The sequence below is a fragment of the Diabrotica virgifera genome, chromosome 6 (assembly GCF_917563875.1).
Source record: "Diabrotica virgifera virgifera chromosome 6, PGI_DIABVI_V3a".
NCBI classification, from domain to species: Eukaryota; Metazoa; Arthropoda; class Insecta; order Coleoptera; family Chrysomelidae; genus Diabrotica; species Diabrotica virgifera.
Genome location: NC_065448.1, coordinates 158,955,695 through 158,972,471, shown reverse-complemented (window position 1 = coordinate 158,972,471; position 16,777 = coordinate 158,955,695). Strand labels below are relative to the sequence as shown.

Below are 16,777 nucleotides of genomic sequence, written 5' to 3'. Positions count from 1 at the left end.
CCGGCAAAATAGCTTAAAAGATGGAAAACATAATACATTGCGAAACAAAAAGAGATGAAACTAGTGGAGGTGAAAAGTATCGCTATAAACGTATTAATTAAAATTACATTACATAGTTTCCCACCTTTAGACGACTGTGACAGGAGTATTTTATAAAATTCTACTGTCACAGTGACAGTTGTCATACTCCTCTGATACGTCTAAAGGTGGAAAACTATGTACTGTAATGTTATTTTAGGCGTTTATAACGATAATTTCCACCTCCACTAGTTTCATCTCTTTTTGTTTCGCAATGTATTATGTTTTTCATCTTTTGAGCTATTTTGCCGGTTATTAGCGCGCTCATCAATGTACAGGACACAATATAAAATTATTAAATATAAAAATATTGTTGTTCCAATCCCTTCGAACTCAGGACCTCTCGATCTGCAGTCTAATGCTCTACCACTGAGCCACCATCAATTTGTAGATATCGATTTGTTGACATACTTTAAAACGGAATCTAAATGTCATTGCGTTAGTCACATTTTTAAAATAGCTTGAAATTCAAAAATCGATGTATCCATATAATAGCAGTTAAATATTACATTGTTAGCTAATTCTGAGCTATTCTGAAAATTTCAGGTGTCTAGGTAGCCTAGAATTATATTTAAAATGGATTATAAAATTTGCGGACATAGTGACAAAGGCCAAGCCAAGTACATGTAAAAACGATTTAACACGTTGACGGACAGAACGTCTATAGACGTCTAATTTCGATTGATGTAATGTGACACAATGTCTATAGACGTTGCATTTTCCCTATTCTACTTTTCAAAATACACATAGTATCACAACACTTGCATATACATTTGACGCACTGTCCGTCAATTACATGTTACGCACTGTACGTGTTAAAAAAAGGGATACATTTGGTATTTATCGATCTTAAGAAGATGTACACAGTTCGTACACAACGGTTTCTATGATACCAATAATGATCCCGATGTTCTGATGTTCTTTCTAACCGAAACTCATAACAACTTAAGCCTTAAGCATTTTCCAATAAAAAAAAGTACGACAAACTGCTAAAATAACACCCGTGCAATGGTTTAATAACGAATTAAGGTCTTACAGATCTAATCTTTCTCTTATTAAACACATTGCAGATACCTATAAAGGTACGATTCCGACATCGACGGCAGGCGGCAACTGCAGGCAGCAATTAGAGTTGTCGGCATGATGACGTCATTACTTTGAACTATTAATTTGTGTATTTCTTAGCAACTAACGTTCTGCCGAACAGCAGTTACTGATAAATATACAAATTAATAGTGCAACGTAATGACGTCGTCATGCCGACAACTCTAACTGCCGCCTGCAGTTGCCGTCTGCCGCCTGCCGTCGATGTCGGAATCGTACCTTAAAAGGATCCCGATATGTTTAAAGTATACAGGGTATCCCATAATTAATTGGACATGAGCTAATGGATGATAGAAGACATCAAAATATTAAGATTTAACCAAAATCGCTTAAATAAAATATGGCATCTTACTAAGTTGCAGGGTGTTTTATTTAAAAATTTAAAAACTATTTTTGCTCAGTATTTTAAAACTATTTGACGTATCCTTTTCATACTTGGCAGAAAGTGTAGGTATTATACACTATATGAAATTATGATAAATAAACGTTTCTGGCTACTACCAGTGGCGTACGACAGGGGACAGCGAATGGTTGACCCTTCCCAAATTCTGAGCCACTGGCGGAATTGCCATTTTAGCTCAATATTTCAATTCTCCAATACTTTCTATGTAAATAACGTACTCTTCACTCGTAACGATAAAGTCATTAGTGTTCGAGATATTTGAAGTTTTCAAATTTACAAACGAAAACTTAATTCTGACGAAACGCAGGACTTGGTTATATCTGCAAGTGGTTTGCATGGTGATACAGATGACAAAGAGACGGCTAAACTATTAGGAATAACCATAGACAATCAATTGAACTGGTCGCCTCATATCTCACAAGTAAAGAAGAACCTGTCAAGTTCATTGTTTCCTTAATTAACTATTTTTAATGGGAAATAAGCCACCATTTTACTAAAATAATGATTTTATTAATAGACCAGGGCGCATCTGTAAAAATTATAGTATTCTTTTCGTCAAGATATAAGAAATTTGACCTGACGCTGATGGGATGTCCCTACCGATTTAGTATCATAATAAATAGTTGACGTTACTAATCCCTCAATTGTCTTTGCGACGGGTGGCAATAGTTTTGGAACAGCTACTAGGGCCGTACTTTATATTATTTACAGAACTGACTCGTTACCTATCAATGCAAATAAATTATTAAAATTAAAATTTCTAGACAATGTATTAAAAATTTTGTTTACTGTAGACGAATTCGTTTAGTCATCTGAAATTAACTTGCTTGGAATCAATTACAAACGACCACAAACAATTTTTATGTCCAATGCGCTCATTACGTGAATTTTATGGAGTTAGATTATAATGTGTTTTATATCGTTTTCACTTTAAACAAAATGGACTTCCGATAATGCAGCTTTCTGTCTTTAAATAAAAAAATTAAAGAATCATTAGAAAGAGCATTAGTTAAAGATAAGGTATACCTCTAATTATTATTCTATAGCTTTACACATAATTCTCGTGCTTATAGGTATTTAGGTAAAATTAAGTATCATTTATTTATCCAGAAAACATACATTATGGAACATTATGAAAGGGGGGGCAAACATATTTAAGTTTGACATTTGCACATTCAGGCATTTATTTTCTTGCATTTAGGTAGAAGGTTAGATCGCGAGTATTCAAGTAAAATGTCTGAAGTCGGTGAAGCTAGTGCTAAGTGTAAAACACGTGTACATTTATCTGATGATGCCAAAGAAATTATTAGGAATGTTTATCAAACTGTGAAAGGAGATAATCCAAATCCAGAAGACGGTAAATTCCTCATCAAGACAACATCTCGACTGACAAGGATGCCATATACAACAGTGTGGAAAATTGTTACGAATAGAATTCAACCTCGTAAAAAGCGGAGTGACTTTTCTACACATAAAGCAGTAAATGAAAAAGATGCTGAGGTAATTAGAAGAGCAATTTACAATATCTATTCAAAGAACCTAGTTCCAACGCTTAGTATGATCTACGATCGACTTGTTAAAGACTATTCCATTACGTATTCGCCTTCAACTTTATCAAGATTTTTGAATCACATTGGTTTTCGATACAAGAAAATTAATAAGCGATCATCAATAATGGATTCTCCTCGTCTAATTAAATGGAGAAATGAATACTTGGATGCCATATCTAAATTTAGAGATGAAGGAAGACCGATATTTTATCTAGATGAAACATGGTTCGATACCCACGATACTGCTCAAAAAGGTTGGACAGACGATTCTATTAAATGTGCACCCAATTATTCAATTAATAGAGGTCAGCGAATAATTATTCTGAACATTGGATCCAAAAATGGCTGGCTTGGAGGAAAAAGTTTTTTACTATCGGCAAAAAACATTAAAGATTCAAAGCTGGACTACCATGAAAATATGACGAGTAGCTTGTTTAAGGAATGGTTTGAAAAGAAGGTGTTGCCAAATTTGCCTCCAAAAAGTGTAATTGTAATGGATAACGCAACGTATCACAGCGAACAAATTAGAAAATCCCCGGTGTAGGTTCGACAAAAAAACAGATATCTGATTTTTTGTATGACAATGATTTTTACTTTGAAGAAACATATACAAAAAAAGAAATGTTGGAAGTTCTTCACACAAAAGTGTTTGAGAAACAATTTGAGCCAAACGTGATGGTCATAATGTATTGCGATTACCTCCTTACTACTGTGTCTTCAACCCCATTGAATTAATCTGGAGCCAACTTAAGGAAAGTTTACGGCGAAACAACTGCTGTCCCAAATTTAGTAGCGAATCGGTGTCACATGTTGTAGAAGAAATAAAAAAGATTTCCCCAACACTGTGGCAAAATTGTGTTTCACATATTATAGAAACGGAAGATCATTACAGAACATTAACCTCACATATTAAACCAATAATTATAACATTAGATAACGATTCTAGTGAAGATGACAGCGATAGTGACATAGAGTTGCAATTTGTATTTATTTTTTTCCGTCTAAACTTCAAATTTTATTTTTCTATGTTATTTTTTATTATGTTATCTTTTTAATTCTGATTTTTGCTACCACTCTTTTAATCTTTTATTGTTATTATCATAATTTATTTAATTTCTTTAATTTGTTCATTTCTCTTATTTCATTGTACATAATAATATACCTATAACTACATAGATATAAATACGTAATAAATATAATGATATGATATTTAAATTTATATTTATTATTCCAACCCCATTAAAATATTATATCTACTTGAAGACTTGAATTTTTTTTTGTTAAGGGGATGGGTACGAACTTTCGGCTTTAAGCCGTTACGTTATTACCGAGGGCCGAAAGTCCCTGAGAACTTCTATAATGTTTATTTTAATTAGTTACAGGGGTGAAAAACTAAGAGAAAATTTAGTGTGATTTTTAATTTCAAATATCTCATTCAAAAGAAACTTTTAATTCATTCCAAGGGACTTTCGGCCCTCGGTAATAAAGTAATTTTTCATTCTGCGTTTAAATTTTTCAAAAATACATACATATTAGTTTTCTCAGGATTCGAAAAAAATGATTACATTTAAAACACATTGAAAATTTTGACAGGCGTCAAAATTTTGCATTTGTTCCTTTCCCTTAGTTTTAGCGAATCCGCTCCTGGAGGGTTTGTTGTTTGTTATTATGATACTAAATCGGTAGGGACATCCCACCAGCGCCAGGCCAAATTTCTTATATCTTGACGCGAAGAATACATTTGGACGTTGAGAGGTGACTCAAATTGTTTTGCAGAAATTGCTTGAAAATACCTCAAATAATAATATTTGAGTTATCCTCCCTCTCAAAAAGGTCCGGAACATTGTTTAAATAATCAAAATGTCAAAAAATGAAGGAAAAATTCGATTTTTTTCTTCGTTTTTTGATTATAACTTTAAAAGTATTAATTTCCGAGAAAAGTTGTTCTGACATAAAAGTTGCGTAATTAGATTTCCCATAATATAAAATTAGTTAATAATTTAAAAAATAGTCACCCTTGTTTCAAAATAGTAATAATTTCGAAAAAAAAACCATACAAAAACAAGTATTCGCATTTTACGTTTTTCAACCATTTATGCTAGACTTGGGAGCTTTATATTTCACCCGAAAAAACTTTATGATACATTAAAACAATACTGTAAATTTCTTTAAGATCGGTTTAATAGATTTTGCGAAATAAATTTTGCAATCCAGCTTTCGCAAAAAAAATTCATTTTTTCAAAATGATACAGGTCTGAAAATAAAGCAGATAACAAGTTAAATTTTTTTTACTTATAGAAGGGTACTGTACCTTTTATTTGCAATTTGCATAATTAAAATCGATTAACTACCACGGCGTCAGAAATTTTTTTAAGTAAACATTAATTATCGGTGCTACGCGCAGGACAGCGGATAGTTTGCTCTGATTGGGCATTCCAATGACCTTTGATAATGATTGATACATTTTAATTTTTATTAAATTTCGATATAAATAAATAAATTTGTTTATTGCAAACTAAAAACACGTACTCTATCCTTTGAAATAACACTTTTATTAGCAAAAATTTTCTTTGTTCATATATTTTAACTTAGAGAATAACAGTTTATTATTTTTAAACAATGCAATTGTTTAAACAATATTTCACAAACAATAATAAAATTAGTTTGATTTTTGTGGAATTAAAATATTAAAATAGAACAAAATATAGAGTAAGAAAATAATATATTAGATAAAGATTGGAAGAAATTTTGGTGGAAATCAACTTGTGTGAATCGAACACCGCTGTCCTGCGCGTAGCACTAAAAATTATTGTTTATTTAAAAATTTCCTAACGCCGTGGTAATTAATCGATTTTAATTTTGTAAATTGCAAATGAAAGGTACAGTACACTTCTATAAGCAAAAAAAAATCAACTTGCTATCTGCTTTATTTTCAGTCCTGCAACATTTACAAAAAATTAATTTTTTTTGCGAAAGCTGGATTGCAAAATTTATTTTGTAAAATCTGTTAAACCGATCTTAATGAAATTTACAGTATTGTTTTACTATATCATAAAGTTTTTCTGGGTAAAACATAAAGGTAATAAGTGTAGCAAAAATCGTTGAAAAACGTAAAATGCGAATACTTGTTTTGTTATAGTTTTTTTGCAATTATTGCTACTTTGCAACAAGGGTGACGATTTTTTAAATTTTTAACTAATTCTATATTGTAGTAAATTTAATTACTCAACTTTCATGTCAGTACAACTTTTCTCAGAAATGAACAGTTTTAAGGTTATAATCAAAAAACCAATACAAAAATCGAATTTTTTCTTCATATTTTGACATTTTGATTATTTAAACAATGTTCCGGGCCATTTTGAGTGGGAGGATAACTCAAATATTATTATTTGAGTTATTTTCAAGAAATTTCTGTGAAAAAATTTGAGTCACCTCTTAACGTCCATCTCAAAACAGATGCGCCCTGGACTATAACGTTTCGACGTCCAAATCGGATGCCGTTGTCGAAATACAAAAAATATTAATGAATTAAACAAAAATGCTGTTGCTTAGTAAAAAATTCTTCTAAAATTTATTTACTCTGACTCATTTATATCGGCAATTCAGACATATATTATACATTTTAAAATAGAAGACTTTAAAACGATATTTAACTTTACTGAAAGATAGTTCATTCGATTACATGAAATCAACCCCAACTCAGAATATCCGTCACAAAAAAATCATAGCATGTGATCTGTCTTTAAAAAGACAACCACATGCAACGTTGTATGTGGTTGTCTTTTTAAAGACAGATCACATGCTATGATTTTTTGCGGCAATATCCGTCACAACAAAAAAAATATGATCTATCTTTAAAAAGACAACCACATGCAACGTTGTATGTGGTTGTCTTTTTAACGACAGATGACATGCTATGATTTTTTTGTGACGGATATTCTTGAGTTGGGGTTGATTTCATGTAATCGAATGAACTATCTTTCAGTAAGGTCGTCCCAGGAACGCAACTCATAAATATTGGTATAATATATGTCTGAATTGCCGATATAAATGAGTCAGATTAAATAAATTATTAGAAGAATTTTTTACTAAACAACATTTTTGTTTAATTCATTAATATTTTTTGTATTTTGACATTCGAACATTTTGACATTTGACATTTTGACATTCAACGTCCGATTTGGACGTCGAAACGTTAATAAAACCATTTTTTAGTAAAATTATGGCTTATTTCCCGTTAAAAATAGTTAATTGCAAAAATGCCACAAGAAAATAGCTTCAGACCTTCATTGTTTCTTATTCGTCAATTAGCAAGGGTTGTCAACTTTGAAACATTGAAAGTGACATATTTTTCTTTATTTCACTCACACCTAAGCTATTGATTAATCCTACGGGACAATTTAACAAATGCTCTTTAAATTTTTGAATGCAAAAGAAAGCTATCAGGACTTTAGCTGGGGTTAGTTATCTGGACCATTGCCGACCTTTCTTCACCAAATTAAAAATTATGCCTTTACCTACTCTGTTGATATACCAAGTCATAACTGAAATTCACAGAAAATGCGCGCATTTAATACAGCAGTTTGATATTGACGTGCACAATAAGCGAAACTCTCATTACTTACGAACAAATCGCTGTAGATTGCGTCTTTCAGATAAAAATTGTCGTAACTATAACTATTACAATAGTTTACCAACAAATATTAAACAACTAAGCTGTATGTAACAGTTTTAAAAAAGTTGTAAAAAAATATCTGCTAAAACATTGATTTTACTGCTCTGAAGAATATATGACTCATTGCAGAACATCCACTGAACTGCTTACCATGACTCTGACACAAAATATTTTCTGTTAAACTACGTTCTTGTTTGTGATATTTAAAGTTATGCTTATATCACTATTTTATATACAGTCGGAAAAATGAAAGAATACCCATGAGCGCTGTATTTTCCTGTCACCGTGTCACAAAGAAAATTGCCCAGCGCAAGTACATGTAATAATAATTATTACATATACTTGCGCTGGCTAATTTTTTGTATGACACGGTGACAGGAAAATACAGCGTGTTTTATATGTTCGTTCATGGGTATTCTTTCATTTTTCCTACTGTATTTTGTATTTTTGACTTGTTACAAACAATATTTTTTTGAAAAGTAGTTAAATAAATATATCTATCTATCGATCTATCTATCACCAGAACTATGGAGATGAATGAGAGAGAAATGGGTTCCTTAGAATTGCGTAAGTCTCATGCAGTATATGTAAGAGGAAAGGTACACCAAAGTGAGGACTTGTGTCGAGTTGATCGAAAGTTTTCCAATGACGGTTGGTTTGCATCAAGACTCTTCACCGAGTCCATACCTGTTAACAGGAATGGTTGGGGACATCAAATTGTTTGAGGAAAAACTAGAACGAGTAGGAGAATATACCTTGGCTCCTATATAACGGAAAATGGGACACTAGATCGAGAAATTACCCACAAGATACAGGCTGGTGTAGAATGGCAATATTTCAATAGATTACGAGGTAATGTTAAAGAAAAATGGAAGAAGAATAATAAGGAAATTTAAAGATTACAGGTGTATATAATATAAGAAAGAGGATGAACGCACGGTACCACGTTGTATAATATTTGAAAGAACGAGACAAAAGATGATAACAGAATATGAATGACGGGATATTTCAGATCACACAATTTTCAAATATGTATAGGTACTCAACACACCCCGTATTAGCAGATTACTTAGATAAGACAATTCTCGGTGTATGTGGTAAGAAAAAGGGCTGATTTTAGTCCACATTGTTTTAGTCACTGGAGTTTAAAAGTTCAGAGTATCAATTATAGCTAAGGAAAATGATAATAGTCCAGGCTGTATCGTCGCCCATTTTAGGTAAATTATTCCGATTCGATGTTTTTGCACAAACTTACTCAAAAAGAGGTCCTTATAAAAAATCCACAGGGTGGCAGGCGGTACCGTGGTCGAAAAATTATTTAAACAATTTTTTTAAAAGAACTTCACAAAAATAATTTTTTCACTTCAAACAATTTTTTTTAGATCATTTAGGTCATTCTGAGCAAAAAAGGTATCTTGTGATCTTTCTCTAAAATTGATTTTTGTCGAGTTATACGCGATTTAAAATTAGAAAAATGTGAAAATGGCTATTTTTAAGGCTTAATAACTCAGTTAAAAATAATTATTATGAAAGTCAGAAAGTGACCAACTCTGTAAAGCGCCCTGTACAAGATCCTGAAGAAATTGTTGTCATTATTTTATTACTACGCTGTTATTTTTAATTATTAACAATTAGTGCTAAGTGCGTCTTAGGCGGCCGTCAATGGTGAGTGCGAAAGAGATGCACCATTCCGGCCCGTCCAATGGTGCATCTCACTCGCACTCACATTGACGGCCGCCTCAATACACGCTTAGCGCTCATTGTTGGTAATTAAAAATAACATCTTAGTCCTAGAATGACATAGTCATCCTAGAATGACAAAAATTTCTTCAGGATCTTATAGAGGGAGCTTTAATATTTGATGTGGTCATTTTCTAACTTTCGTAATAATTATTTTTAACTGAGTTATTAAGCCTTGAAAAAGATTATTTTCGCTTTTTTTAAATATTAAATCGCATATAACTCGACAACAATCAATTTTAGAGAAAAATCACAAGAGACCTACCTACCAGAATGACCCAAAGAATCTAAAAAAAGTGTTCGAAGTGAAAAAATTATTTTTGTGAATTTGTTTAAAAAAATTGTTTAAACAATTTTTCGACCACGGTACCGCCTGGCACCTCTTTTTGAGTAAGTTTGTGCAAAATATCGAATCGGAATAATTTACCTTACGGGGGCGGCGATACAGCCTGGACTAAGAGACGTTGGTATGCTACTCAGCTACTCTGAATCCGACCATGACTAGGCTAGGGTGACCAAACGTCCCGTAAAAACGGGATTATCCCGGATTAACAATTTGTCCCGGAGTTCCGAAAAAGTCTCTCGGAACGCCTAAATGTCCCGTATTTGCGTTGGGTCGATTTTAGGTATCTGACTTTATTTTCTCTCTTTGATTTTTCTTCAATTTAGGCATTTGTTTTCATTATTTCTCCCTCTCTTGTTACATTGTGGTTCAGTATTGTTCTCATTATTTCCCTTTCAAATTTCAAAAGTCTATCTCCCTCTTTCTTGTTAATCGTCGTTTTTTTCTATCCCATATGTAACAACAGGTCTTATTATAAAAATCCACAAGGAAGAACTTCCTGTAGTTGGCTGTATACCATTAATTACAAGTGAAATTTAATAAAAAAATTTCCTATTGGTAAAAGGTATAATAGTTTAAAAAGCCCTAAAGGGCTACAAACATATACAAAACGTTTTCGCTCTGTAACAAGAGCATCATCAGTGTTACAAGAACATGGTGAGCCAACCAAAAAATACAAGGTCAAAGCCTTTCAAAAACAGATAAAAGTCTTATATCAATAAATACATCGAAAAATCCAAAGGATGGATAAAATTCCTAAGGATACGGCCCTAGGGCAACATATGACTCCCACACGTGGTAAGTGGGTCAAAAGGTAACTAGGTCATTATGTTATAAGAGGTGTTATGTGGCAGGCAACTCTGTTGTAACATAACACCTCTTATAACATAATGACCTAGTTACCTTTTGACCCACTTACCACGTGTGGGAGTCATATGTTGCCCTAGGGCCGTATCCTTAGGAATTTTATCCATCCTTTGGATTTTTCGATGTATTTATTGATATTAGACTTTTGTCTGTGTTTTGAAAGGCTTTGACCTTGTATTTTTTGGTTGGCTCACTATGTTCTTTTAACACTGATGATGCTCTTGTTACAGAGCGAAAACGTTATGTATATGTTTGTAGCCCTTTAGGGCTTTTTAAACTAATATACCTTTTACCAAGAGGAAAATTTTTTATTAAATTTCACTTGGGTCTTATTATGGTTTTATATAGGTTTATGTTAAAGTCTTGCTTTTCAGCAGATTTATATTCATTCCCCATGTTTTTCCGCCTTTCAGAATTCTTTCCTCTGTGTTCTCTATTCCGGTTTTCTCTACTGTTACCCCAAATAGCTAAAGGTGGATACCATTTCAAATTTATAGTTCTGTGTTATTAGATATTTCTGAGTTAATGTGTCATCCTTTCCTGTCGTCATGTATTTTGTTTTGTGCTGATTTATCACTAGTCCTATTCTCTTCACTTATCTAGTTTTCCAACTGATTTTATAAGCGTCATCTTCGTATTCGCTATGATGACTACTAGTATACTACTAGATAGGTACTAGTAGATATATGTAGTAGTATGCATATGCTACTATTTGAAGTTGATCTGTAATAATGTTTTTGTTTGCAAAGCTTGTCCTCCTTAGGATTACTTCCAATATCAGATTAAATAGTGTCACGGAGATAGTCACCTTATTTCACGCTTTTGTTTACATTGATCTCCTTAGAAGTTGTTCCGTTGAAACTGATCCTAGCTCTGGTGTTCTTTAGGCTCACTGTTAGCATTATGTCTTAATTTGTTGGGATTCCAACATTCTCTAGCTCCTCCATCATTTTCGTCTGATTGATTGTATCAAAAGCGCTTTTGAAATCCATGAATATTTGGTGAATTTCTCTGTTGCATACTCTAGATTTTTGAATTGTTTGCTCCACTGTATGTATGGAATTAATCGTCGACCTCCCCAGTCTGAACCCATTCTGGTATTCTCCTAATATTCATTCAGCGCGTGATGTAAGTCTCATGTTTAATATGTTTGCTAGAATGTTATGTGTGGTGTTTAATAAAGTTATTACTCTGTAATTCTCGCACTCCTCCCTCGCACTTCTTTTTTATATATAGGTACTACAATACCTGTGTTCCAATCGTCTGGTAGTCTGTTTTGTCAATATTTGTTGTATTAGCTGGTTTATTTCTTTATGCAATTCTCTTCATCCCTATTTTACTAATTACATTTCATCTTTTCCTGCTGCTTTTTCGTTTCCTAGGTTTCTAATATTTTTTTTGTACTTATTCTTCTGTGAAAATTTCTACATTGTTGTTATCTTGTACGGCCTTACTTCTTCATCGCAGTGTGTTTCCTTCATAGTGAATAGCATTTTTTCGTAATATTCTTCCCATATTCTGCTGCTCTTCAGATACGGTTTCTCCTTTTTGGTTTTTTAGTCCTCTTGTTTTAATGCTGGGCGTATTTTTTGTTGCTCTGACTTTTTTGTAAAATTGTTTTAGTTTATAGTTTTCTCTGTCTTTTTCAATATCCTCCAGCGAAACCAGTCATTTTTCTTCTTTTTATTTGTTGAGATGGCTTTGTTTCTCGCTATTTTGTATTCTTCGTAAATTACATATTCAAAGGTAAATTGAAAAGGATTTATAGGTTCCAAATTAGCTAAAAGACCATGTTTCAATCTCCCCTAGCTGTTTGGGTATCGCCCCAATTCCTCCTCCGTGCGAGTGACGCACTCAGAGGGGAGATTTGGGCTTAAACCCTTTTTACTAGGGCATATGAAAAATATATAAATATGTAGTAGCAAAAGGTAAGCCAACCCCCCATAGAAAAATTCTAGGTGCGCTACTGCTCTTTGGATGTGTCCCGTTTTTTCAAGTTTATGATTTGGTCACCCTAGACTAGGTTCTCCTCCAAGGACGTCCAAGGTGGATGTAAAACCTTTCGATCTCAGTAAAAAGAAATAATAATCAAGGTATAGAATGCATTATTTTTGTTTTGTGGTAGTAAAAAATGTAAACTCACTAAAAAAGTATTACTCACCTACTAACTGAAGCGTATTTCTTCCTACTTTTTTGTTCGCCTGTAAATATCTATCCACGATTCCAATGCATATATGCAAAGTATCAAGCGTGGCTTTAAAGTTTGCGTGTACGTCGACTAACCAATTAACGAGTATTGCACGCATCCTGGAAGTAGTTTCGTGGTCTTTGAGGAAGTTATCTTTGATAGCTAATTTCAATTCCATGTCTCTAAGATATTTGAAGATATCCATTACATACTCGGTTACCATCTGAGGATCATTTTTGCTACTTTCGTCTGGGTCAACGATAGACAGTTTTTTGTTTACTAGTGTCGATGTGCGTGGTACTTCTTTAGGCTGTGTACATTTTCCTTGTAACGGTTTTACTAAACTTTCCTGTCTTTTTAGGATAGTTCTAGGTTTTATCGGAATTGCCTTTTCCTTGTTAGTCAAAGTTTTGATTGTCTCTTTTTTGGGTTGCAAAGTACCTTCAGGTTTTTTAAAACCATCTTTTGTTGGAGCAAGACCGTTTTGTGCTTTTTGGGTGTCTTGTAGTGTATTGCCGAGTTCGCCAAGTGCTGGTCTTTTTAGCGGTTCTAATGGCGCAGTTACGTTTGATTTCACAGCAAGACGGGAATTTACGTTTTCTTGATTTACGGTCTGTGCGGCTCTCCTTGGCGCGGCCATGATTAAAACTGCAACAATTAGTAAGTTTGAAGACACTATATTACAATGTGGTAAGATAAAAATAAATAGGTAAACACTGACAAAACATATTTAAACTAATATCAGGTGATTATTTCCTGTGGTAATCAAAGATAGCTCTTGTTAGACAGCTAGTTCAACAAAATAAGTTTTTCTCAAGATTGGAAGTTATCAAGATGGAAGTTATGTCATAGTCCAGTCGGGTAAAGCTACCATATATGGTATCCAGGTAACCATAAAGGAAAGCTACAGAGAAATCACTAAGTGTGTACATTGAATCAACACTGAAAAAACAGGCAGCATTTAGGCCAGATAGGCAGACAAATGACAACATAATATATAAATATATTAAAAAATACAATCACCGGCACAAAATTCCGCAACCCAAAATGTTTGATTAAGTTTGACAACTTATAACTTTATTATTTATACTCCGATTTTCAAGATTCTTGCATAGTTTGTAGGTACAGCTGGTTCCTAAAAAAACTGATACGACTCTTAGTAAGATTTGATCATTTTGAGCATTGTATGATTGGTGTGACATTATATTATATTTATTATGACAGACAAATAATAAAATAAACAAACAAACAGCCATTTTTTGAGGTTGAAGTTATCTGACAAATTTTAAGATTTGGCAGTGACAGTGACAGTATGTAAATAATAAGTATTTATCCTTCAAAATATAATAAATTAAATATAATTAAACTCATATTCATTATATGACACCTCATCAAAAGCTTTTTACAAGAACATAGTCAGCGATTTTGATATGGCTTAGAGCCAGACTACATCAAGATCGCCTATAAATCGTGCTGGTGTAATTGCCTTGCAGCGAGACCAAAAACAAAAAGAAGAAGAAGAAAGTACACTGCTCAATTTTCTACAAAATACGCTTTAAAAGTCATCAGTTTTTTTTGGAACCAGCTGTACATGTATTGTTGTCGTTTGTTATTATTCCGGCAACAAAAATTTTTTGCTTAGATGGCATTATACGGGGGGTGAATGGAAGCGTTGTATTTTCTAACTTTAAAAAATTTTGTGGAAAAGTTGGAGGGCTGATTTTCTTTCATACTCCTTTGGTATTATCCTGAAGGTGTCCCTAAGATTTTGTTTTTTGAATTATCCGAATATCTCTTTTTCTTGTAAGAGCTGTACAATTTTTTTAAATAAAAACACTGATTGACTCATAGAGATAAATATCTTAAATATAGGTTGGATTGATAAGATTAGAATGACCCGCATGCAGCCCAGATCTCAATTCTATGGATTATTCATGGGATGAATTAAATATAGCTATTTGCCGTCATCCTAGACCTCCAGAAAATTTGGTACAGTTATGGCCCTGGTAGAGGAATATCGGGCTATTCCCCAGACAAGGATAACACATCTTTATTCGATGCCAAACAGATTGCGAGCAGTCGTTGCTGCGAGAGGTGAACATACCCGCTATTGAATTGTTTTGTTTTGTTGTTAATTTTGTTTTGTGTTGTTAATTTTAGTGTGTTTGATATTTTTAATTAAATAAACCTTCAAAGCAGTGTTTTTATTTACAGCTTTTACAAGAAAAGAGATATTCGGATAATTCAAAAAACAAAATCTTAGGAATAGCTCCAGGATAATACAAAAGGAGTATCTAACAAAATGAGCCCTATAATTTTTCCACAGAATTTTTTAAAGTTAGGACAAAATACAACGCTTCCATTCACCCTATATAATGCCAGCTAAGAAAAAAAATTTTATTGCCGGTATAATAACAAACGACATCAATACATGTATGCTTTTTCTCATGAGGATCTTTCAGTACGTCACAGTTTTTCGATTTCTTTCTAACGCGTTAAATTGCATGTGACAGAAAAAAACGGACGTCGGTGATTACATTTCGTCGGTGACATTTATAACATTTATTCTAGTTGTCAATAGATGGCGCTATAATTGAAATAAAAATTATTTTCGAATTATATAATATATCTACAAATATAATCTGTACAATTTATAAGACTATACAAATCAAAGAAAATACCATTTTATAAATGCAATAAACAGAATTGATTTGTTTTTATGCCAAATTGCAAATAAAATTTGACAACTGTCAGACTTAACTAAAATGTCATGTCGCTAAAATGTATATTATCACGGACTTACCTTTTTTTTCTATCATTTGTGACGTACTGAAAAATGCTCATGAAAAGAAGTATACCTACAAATTGATGCAAGAATCTTGAAAATCGGAGTACAAATAATAAAGTTGTAAATTTTCAAACTTAATCAAAAATTTTGGGTGGCAGAAGTGTGCGAGTGTATAATAGAAAGAAAAATAGAAGAAGGTACCCATGGTGGAGTATGGTTCTACAATTTTCTGTAATTCTAAAGGTCCTGCCAAAAATATTATAAAAGTGAATATAAATAAAATAAAAACCATGATTTTAATTAAAAGAAAGATTGAAACAATAAGGAGATAATACGAAGGTACGAATATCTGGGGAGCATTGTGAAAATCTTCACAACTATACCTACTACACAATTAAATAACAATAATTTAAGAGGCTACAGTAGCGATCAACAGGTAGCAACAAACGCGTTTCAAGATTGCGGCTCTAATTTTGAATATTTTGTCGAGATATTTGGCACACATATTCGTAATATAATAAGAATGGCGGTACAGAGCCCAATTTCAGAAATATGTTAGTACGTGGAAATTACTCTACAACTAAATAAAATATTGAAAATAGGAGCCTGTACCGCCATTAAGAAGAAAAAAAATAAACTTTCAAATAAACTTTTTTATCCCATGCCTATATTTTGTGTAATCTTGGAACTACTAAAATTTTTTATTTCTAACAAGAAATCGGAGTCGTCTATCAAGTCTCTTAGTGATTAGACGTGTTTGATTTAAAAGTCGATTCACTAATTGCCGCAAAAAATACACAGTTTGTTTACCTTTTACTCATTTATTTGGTTAAGTTTTTTGGATTTCTACAAGTAAGTCGATTCATTACTTAATTTGTCCTGGGAAATTATACTTAAAAATCCGACTTCTGTCTGGGATAGATGTCGGGAACTTCACCTGGCGGCGGGAAGCCGCCGCGATCTTCAAATATAAAGGCGGAAATACATATCCGCGCCGCGAACTCCGCGCCGTGTGTGCGCCGCGCGTTCGTGGCGCGGTTA

The 16,777-nt window shown here is 32.9% G+C and overlaps 2 protein-coding genes across 8 annotated transcripts in view; one reads left to right on the top strand and one right to left on the bottom strand.

Annotated features, from left to right (window-relative positions):
• Positions 1-16,777, top strand: part of LOC114335747 (collagen alpha-3(IX) chain-like) — a 408,590-nt gene that overhangs the window by 332,333 nt on the left and 59,480 nt on the right. The window lies entirely within an intron of this gene.
• Positions 1-16,777, bottom strand: part of LOC114336051 (G2/mitotic-specific cyclin-B2) — a 58,797-nt gene that overhangs the window by 26,085 nt on the left and 15,935 nt on the right. For both annotated transcript variants that reach the window (XM_028286360.2, XM_028286362.2), the window contains one exon: positions 12,922-13,596. In XM_028286360.2, the coding sequence (XP_028142161.1) occupies positions 12,922-13,588 (667 nt within the window). In that variant the 5' untranslated portion in view covers positions 13,589-13,596. The remainder of the gene's footprint in view (positions 1-12,921; positions 13,597-16,777) is intronic.